Source organism: Amblyomma mixtum, chromosome 3 (assembly GCF_055824585.1).
Source record: "Amblyomma mixtum isolate Tamu chromosome 3, ASM5582458v1, whole genome shotgun sequence".
NCBI lineage: Eukaryota > Metazoa > Arthropoda > Arachnida > Ixodida > Ixodidae > Amblyomma > Amblyomma mixtum.
The window spans coordinates 161,012,952-161,021,865 of NC_143014.1; the positions used below are offsets into that span (position 1 = coordinate 161,012,952).

General features: G+C 48.0%; 1 protein-coding gene across 1 annotated transcript in view; it reads right to left on the reverse strand.

Annotated features, from left to right (window-relative positions):
- Positions 1-4,247, reverse strand: part of mdy (diacylglycerol O-acyltransferase) — a 175,720-nt gene extending 171,473 nt beyond the window's left edge. The window contains exon 1 of the mRNA XM_089581706.1: positions 3,936-4,247. Within this exon, the coding sequence (XP_089437832.1) occupies positions 3,936-4,063 (128 nt within the window). The 5' untranslated portion in view covers positions 4,064-4,247. The remainder of the gene's footprint in view (positions 1-3,935) is intronic.
- Positions 4,248-8,914: the final 4,667 nt, after the last annotated feature.

Consider the following 8,914-nt stretch of genomic DNA (forward strand, 5'->3'; position numbering starts at 1 on the left):
GACGCCGTAGTGGAGGGCTCCGGAAATTTCGACCACCTGGGTTTCCTTAACGTGCACTGACATCGCACAGTACATGGGCCTATAGAATTTCGCCTCCACAGAAATTCAACCGCCGCGGCCAGGATAGAGCCCGCGTCTTTGGGGTCAGCAGCCGAGCACCCCAACCACTGAGCCACCGCGGCGGGGCGCTTGCCGCAAAACCCGGCTGCGCTGAGGGGCCGATCATGAATACATCGCCTTTGTTGTTTGAAATTAGTGCCTGCGTGCACGCGTTATGTTTGAAGAAACATCCGAGAGGTCCAATTTGTTTTCCCGGAGAGCGCATGGTCGCGACCTCGATCAAGCAAAAGCAGCAAAAGCACGCGCGAAAAGTGCTTTGAAAGCAGGCTTGAGGCGAACACGCTGAATGAAAACGCACAATGGCTGTTTGCTGCCGTCGGTGTGACTTATGTTTGATGCAGCGTTCATCGCGGCGCGCCTTCCTTCCGCGCGAGCTGTCCCTTCGCATATGTTGTAAGAAGCATCCTGGAACACGACTGCGGCATAATAAACTACAACTATTAAATGACAACTCAGGTTGGTTCGGCAAACAGTTGTACAGTTGCGAGAGGCATCGTTTTGGCTCTTCAGGTAGAGAGCGCCCGCTTACCTTGCGTTAGCGCGATGCGTAGTAGTATCACAGTAAGTATGGTATCACTGTAGACCTCTTAAACCTGCTTGCAAAACTTCTTTGCGTTTGTTATGTCCGGTGTAATTGAAGGCACGGCGCCAAAATTAGCGCAGGTTGAAATCAAATTTTTACTGGCAGACGGGGGAGTTTACCCTTTAGGATGAATCGCGCAACTGCAAGGCAGGAAAAGCAGACCGCAGCGAATACATATCAGCTGTTGCCCACTACGTAAACTCCACATAAAAAGATCCCTGCACAAGTATTCCAGCAAGCTGGGGCAAGGTTTCTGTCAAGAGTTTTGGTATTTATAAGTGAGCCTCCCTGGAAAGCGTTCTTCGGTGAGCAATGGAGAAAGTTATTTCCTTAAGCCCACCTGCTCTACCTGCAGTCGTTGCACAGCTCCCGTGCGTATGGGCATCCCCAGGGAACTCGCAGAAATGCATTCCTAGGAAATTTCTACAGCCATTCTAACCACCTACCACAAAGATTTTTTTTAGCCAGCTTACACATTACTTGAGGCCCCGACTTGACCGAGATTTTCATTCACCACACACGCTCAACTGTGTGTAAAAGCGAGGAGAGCGGACGTTGGCAACCCCGACATAACTTCGGGTCGAGGACGGCATGCGGCGCAACTACCGCCGTGCTCGGGTCATTATGTCGACCACGGGAAAGCAGAGTTCGACAAAGCGTGCATACATGAAGTTATGCCCCGCCGACCACGTGCGGGTAACGATTCGAATCCCGCGGGAAAAGCGGGAGGGGTTATGACGTCACATCTGCAGCTTTCAGAGGCGGCCGTCGTTTGCAGCGATACGATACAAAATCGCAAAAGAAATGCTTCTTGCGCCTTTGTTTCCACTAAAGCTTATTGTTTACATCATTTTTAGCAGTGCAGCTTTGTGCATAAAAAAAATGTTCGAGGAAAGAAACTGACTTTTCATCATTTGTAGATAAAAAAAAAATTAGGAAACACTTCTTCAAGTGAGCCGATAATGTGTAATCGATAAAGGGATTGATAAGCCTGTGCAACAATTCTGAAGACGCCAAAAGCTGAGCAAGGCATACAGGACGTTATAATGTTATCGTACTTCGTCCCTGTCGGCACGCAGCAGCAATACTGCTTTCTCGGAAACAGAACCTCGAGTTTCGTCCAAATCAGCAGCGCTGCTTGTCCACAGGCGTCACCCGTCGACGCAATACGGATAATCAAGCTTTGCTACTCATCATTCTTTCCTTACACGACCGTGCAACAAAGGCTCGGGAACCTTTGTGGCCAACTTAAGTTCATTTCACGCTAACCGTGTTTTTCAAAAGTGGACGATACAGTTCTTGAGTGCAGATACGGGTAATCTGAAAAGGTAACCTCCTGCTCACACAGAAGGTGGCAAAGTTTCGGTCTGGTTCAGTGCGCAAGGCTGCATATGGCCATTCAGTGTCTCTTGGAGACACATACACAAGTTATGATTTAGGCCTTAAGTTATTATGATTTAGGCCTTTGGTAAATGGTATACTTATGAGGTGTTTGATCGTGCGTCATTTGCAGTACAGAGCAATCACCTGATCGCGTAATTGACGTTGCTTTCACTAAAAAACAAACAGTGCGGTTTCGAAGGCCAGCTTCTTTGCCCCCCCCCCCCCCCCTCACAATTTACATTAGTTCTGTGTATTAACGATCTGTAATTAAAAATGCCTGTAAATAGTCCTTGCTTTTTCTCCTGCACTTAATTAATAAGACACTGCAAATGACACACTTCCTGCCAACCTGTTCGTCTCTCTTTTATATTTATATTTATGGTCTTTATATTTATCGGCACGAGCTGTCATTGCTCCATACTTGGAGCATGCAATGTGCACCGCGCGGGTAATTTCAGTGGTCTAGAAGGAAAAAAAAATCGCATAGCGTGATCGCCGTTGCCACCGTGCACAGGAAAATAACTGCTCCCCGTCAGCTCTTCCGCAAGGCAGCTTTCTCTAGCTCGGAAAATGCGCTTATGCAACCTCGCCTTATGCAGTCGTCAATAAAATACGTACACGAACGACGCCAAAAAGCAAAAGATGGACTGATCCTCGTTGAACTGTAGCCAGCGCTCGGGGAAGCCCCTATATAGGGCGGCAGTATGGGAAAAGGAAACTCGATACCCAGAAAATGCTCGTAACGTAATAAAATTATCGAAAGAGATTCGTCGTCAGTCTACGCCATACGGAGTGACAAATACCGCTGTCACGACGGTATTTCTGGTAAATAACTTCTGCCCAGCGTGACAATGCTCCTTACGCGTGGGGAAAAACTCACCAAGTGGGTGTTTTTGCATTGAAAAAAAAAATAAAAATCTTCCACCGTATAAAAAAAAGCACACCGAGACACCGTCTTCACGCTTAGTCAGAAAGACCCGCTAGCGGGCACACAACAGAAATGATCTGAAAGTATGACTCTCTAAAGCGACTAATGCTTTCCGCTTCAAGTGCAACGGTTCTTCGTCGCGGTTGCCCCACTGGTGGTAAAGCTAGCTCGATGACTGTTGTCTCTGGTGCAACCACTCGATCTATAAGCCCAAATTTCCCTCAATAACCAGTTTTGTACCGGCGAATGAAAATTTCCTGCTGGATAATTTGGTCAACGACAAAAAAAAAATAAAAATAAAGAAGCACTCTTTCAATGTGAAGTCAACTCGCGCTCGGGCTACTCCGAGCAGCGACATCCACCCTATGCGGGATTACCTTTAAGAATCTGATTAAAGCTTATCCATCCAACCTGTGGGATCGGCAAAGGACGGGGTAAGCGAATTAGCTCCGAGCCCAACTTTGCAACAAGGAAGCTCACCGGGACTGTGAAACGAAACACCTTACGATGTCACCGCAGAATTGTTATTTGCAGAAGGGAACGCAAAAGGCGACAGAAAACGATAAGCCCGAGCAGGTAAAAGACAGACCGCTCATCTTTCTGCAACCTGCCGAAGGCTATCCGCATCTGGGACCCTCAAGCGCTTGGGTGTCTCTGCGAACGCTGCGACACTAAGAACGGCATGCTTAGTCAATCGTCTTCGTGCCATCAAGATGACGATTCACTAAACATACCAGCTCGAGGGCCGAGCTTCATCATCAGCACAGCGTGATCGGTGACCCGCGTATACTGTGCAGGGGCGCAATTTCTGTTCAAAGTACTCAAATCAAAGCAAATAGAGCACTGGCAGTAGTCCACGAGCAACCAGGGTGATTGCAAGAGACACAACACAGGGCAACACAGTCCAGACAACACACTCACGGCAGGTCGGGGGCGAGGCGGCGCTCTTTAGCTTCGTACTCCTGTATCTGCAGCGCGTTAGCCAGGCTCAGGGTGCGGCGTATCCGAACACCGTTGGTGGTCGCGGTGGTGCCGTCCTTGTGGGCCATCGCGGGCTGCGCCCGGAAGGAGCACCGTGCCGGCCGTTACCGCGTCCAGTGACTGTGGGCGACGAGCGAGCGACGGCCGCTTGCTCGCAATCACTCAACGCGCGCGCGCGTCGCCAGCCTCGCGGTGCGCCTGTGCACGCCGCAACGAAAACACCGCCCGCTGCGCCCGCCAGCTTGGAGTTAAAACGGATGCTGGGAGATAACAGCTGTTTCGCCGCTGCCGCGGTGGTCGCCAGTGGCGCCGCCTGTCGCGCGGCAACCGAAGTCTCCTCCGCGACGGCGCCGCGCCTGCTTTGCGTCTTCGTGAGCGGCGCACGGACCACGTGCTCCGCCACGTGCTCTTGGCTGGTGTGCACGCTGGCGCCTGGCCCAGAGAGATATTTACGCGGCTCGGACCTCGGAAACCACCGACCTAGAGCACAGATTTAGCCGTCACAACACGAAGGAATGGAGCGGGGTGGGGGCGAGGTTGTCACTGCTTCGCGGGAAAACAAGCTACAGAATGCGAGAAAAATGTTCCGGAAGTCAAATGTTTCGGGCCGTTAGGCGCATTTCTTGTATCACTGTTGTTCAGGACATGTCCTGTTTTTAGTGCCACCAACCTCTTGCATTACCGGGGTCGTCTGGTGTCGTACGCTGTCCACTTCAGTTTCCATACGCGCTTTGTTATTGTTTACGGTCCATGCGCAGCGAAGTGAACGATTCCAGAACTAGCGCAATCGTACTTGGCTGCTTCTTCCCCCACTTGCACCTGGCTAGTCCAGCTCCACTGAATGCAGCTAGAGGCAATTTTGCCTTTTTATGTGTCAGCACTGGGCGTTTAGCGGAGAACATGGAGGGACTGCATATCCCAGTTGGTTTACGGTAATGCACTGAGCCGATATAAATACGAACAGTACCGAGCGGCACACAGTCGCTGCAATCAGGGATTAAAAGCGTAAGTTCCATCGCTTCATTACCAGAGCTGTCCGTGACAGGTGGAAGATCTTTCTCGGTAACGCTTTGAGGACATACGCGAGCCGACAGTTAGACACGCGTTAAATATTAAAGGCTGTCATCATCATTCGCGTTAGTCTTTAGTGACCCTTAGCGCACAGTTCGCCTTCACAGGGTCATGGTCAGTTTGAAGGCAGATAGAAGTCGATCTTTTCTTCATCCAGATTAGAGCGAGATTTGGTATCTTTAGCTCGATAAAGGAGCGATGCACCCGGTGAAGTTACGCTTAAGATACCCACATCTGAAGCGAGGCGCTGCGATCAGTTCTTTTTTTTCCAAAGAACAGCGCATAGAAGCAACCTGTCTTTGTCTGAGTTCATAAAAGCTATTGAACATCGCAACTACAACATTTTAGAGTACTGCTGTTTCCCGCGAGGGCTCCCTGATATAGGATACATAGCCTTGTTATAAACATGTGCCACTAGCAAGCCACATGCATGCACTATCCTACCAAAACTGTGGAACAAATCCTGCTTGAGTGCCCTGGGTATGCTGACGACCGTGCACACTATTAACATTACACGGAGAAGCTCTTCCCAGTGCCTCTAACAATGGAAAGTGTTTTATGTCCCTTAGCCAACAGTCATATGCAATTAACTTTTTGTTTGCATATTTAAATGACATTGGACATCTCTACAAGCTCTAATTTCACCTTGCATGTTACCTTCGTGCATTATTCACGCAATGAACTCTGTCAGCCCATTTGTCGGACTACGCACTTCATCATTTCATATGCAATATCGTTACTCGCCGATGCAGCTTAGTACGCATTTAATGGCAGCATTCCATCTTCTCCCCTTTTTATTTCTGAATTTATTTCTGAATTTCTTTGGAGGAGAAATTCGAGGCCCGTGTACTGTGCGATGTCAGTGCACGTTAAAGAACCCCAGGTGGTCGAAATCTCCGGAGCCCTCCACTACGGCGTCTCTCATAGCCTTAGTCGCTTTGGGACGTTAAACCCCATAAACCAACCAACCAACCTTTTTATTTCTTTCATTTTACCTTCTCCTCCCCGCTCTCTTCCGTCTTTACCTCCCCAATTCGCTTCCCCACACAGAGTAGCTTGCCAGCAATTCTTAAACGGCGGCTAAAATCTCTTTTCCATTAAAAGGTTTCTCTCTCTTTCCTTTCTACCTGCTGTGGCAGCAGCCCACACAAATTATCCTTGCACTGAGTTAGCTGCCTCTCGGCGTTACTGTGAACAGTGGATGTGATTAAGGCGAGCGCGAGATGTTTATAGCAAATCTGCTGCTCATAACAAGAGCCGAAAAGCAGGAAATGTAAAATAATGGTCGCTTTCAGCTGCTTTTATATCTGGGCCTGTAATCAACCGACGTCAGTATCATTCAATCTGTCATCGTATAATGGGTGTTTTCTTACCGGCGATAAGAAAATGAGCTCCATCATCTGACAAGCGTATTAATCTATTTAGCTGGTTGCACAAACCGTGAACTATTTCGAGCACTAAATGGTCATTCAAACGGTGTGCGACTTATCGAGACGGTAACGATGCCGCTGCCCATGCTTAATATATTGCATGCCACGGACACGCATCATCGCTGCTGTGAAGAAGTACTAATGGCGACAACGATAACCTCATTAGAGCGCCCGCTCAGTGCGTTATTGCCCACGTATATCCGGCTCGTCGTACTCTGGGGAATACGGCAAAGTTATGGGCGAGCGCCCCTGGCCACCTACACCTCATCATCGTAAGCCTGACTATGCACACTGCAGGACAAAGACCTCTCCCATATCTCTCCAATCAATGCGGTCCTGTGCCAGCTGCGCCCACCTCATCCCCACAAACTTAATAATCTCATCCGCTCACCTGACTTTCTGTCGCTCCCTGCTACGCTTGCTTTCTCTTGGAATCCAGTACGCATTACCCTTAACGACCATCAGTTACCCTGCCTTCGCATTACCTGCCCACGCCCATTTCTTCTTGATTTCGACTAGGATGGCATTAACTCGCGGTTGTTCCGTGACCAACTCTGCTCTCTTCCCGCCTTAATGTTACGCTTATCATTTTTCTTTCCACAGCTCACAGCGTTGTCCTCAATTTAAGTTGAACCCTTTCCGTTAGCCTTCACGTTTCCGCCTCATAGGTGAGCGCCGATAAGATGCATCTGTTACATATTTATTTCTTGAGGGATACTGGTAAATTGTCATTCATGATCTGAGAGTGCTTTCGCTCCCTCCCATTCTTATTATTTCAGTGATTTCCCTCTCGTGGTCCGGATCTGCGGTCACTATGCCTGCCATAAGTAGATGCATTCCCTTACCACTTCCAGCGCCTGGCTACCTATTGTAAACTTCTGTTCTTTTCCGAGACTGTTGAACATTACTTCAGTGTTCTGCATATTAATTTTTATACCTGCCATTCGGCTTTGCCTGTCAATGTCATTGATAACGCTTTGCAATTCGTCGCCTGCGTTACTTAGCAACATAATGTCATCAGCGAATCGTAGATTACTAAGGGATTCTTCATTAACTCTTATCCCAAGCGTTTCGTAACCCAGACCTCTGAATACCACCTGCAATCACGCGGTGAGTAGCATTAGAGAGATCGTGCGTCTCTGCCCGACACCCTTCCTTATTGGGATTTAATTTCTTTCCATATAGATGACTATGGTGGCTGTGCAGTCACTATAGATATATTCCAATATTTTTATATATGACTTGTCTACTTCCCCGATTCCGCAAGGCCTGCATGACTGCTGAGGTTTCGACTGACTCAAATGCTTTCTCGTAATCTATGAAGGCTATATATAGCGGTCGGTTACATTCCGTGCATATCTTCTATCACCTGATTAACAGCGTGAATACGATCTGTTGTCGAGTAGCCTTTACGGAAGCCTGCCTGATCCTTTGGCTAATTAAAGTTTAAAGTTCTTCTGATTCTATCAGCGATTTCCTTAGTGAATACCTCAGTGAATTTCAAGTCCTTGGCGTACCTGTTCTGATGGATTGAGATAATTAACGTTAGCGTTCTTCTAAGATTCCGGTACGGTCGAGGTCATGAAGCAATTCGTACAAGGGTGACCACTTTTTCTAGCTCAATGTTCCACAGTTTCTATCACAGGTCTGCTCTTACCTTATCTTAAAACCTTATCATAAAATGGTCGTCGGCGGAGAAGGCCTGCAAGGCACTGCTCCGCTTCTTGAGAACTTCTGGCCTGCACGATAGGCTGTGACTTTAACGAACAGTGACGTTTTATAGAGACTTCAATTTTCTGTTACTCTCCTTTCTCTTTCATTTTTTTATCCCCTCACCCCCTTCCCCCCGGGTAGGGTAGCAAACCGATTATTATTTCGGTTAGCCTCCCTGCCTTTCCTCTTCTATATCCTCCTCCTCCTTATCATAAAATCTTCTAAGGCTCTCTTCCTATTTCGTTACCGGCAGGATGTCCGATTGCTGTGCATTACTGCCTCTGTCATTATCATCCGGCTTACACTGGCTACTGTATATATTTGTGTAGACCACCTCGGATACTTTAACCGTCTTATCCCCAACGGTAAGGCCATTGCCCTCCTTTCTCTTAGAACATAGATTTGGTTTTTGCCTAATACGAATTTTTTCTTGGCCGTAGTTCTTCAGAGCATCCTCGGTTCTCTCCATAATATAGTTTCTTCTGTCGGTTGCCTTGAGTAAATTTGTTAACTTTGATAGATCAGTCAGTTCTATTCTGCCTGTTGGGTTAGAGGTCTTTATGCTTTATGTCGAGCTGTAGGCCCGCGCTTGTAATAACACGGGACACCAAGGATGCCTATTAGCGGAAGATAAAAACGCGTTGAATGCTTTGTTTGATAGTTCGATAGTGTTCAGCCCGGAAAAAAAAAATATGGCACGTAGGA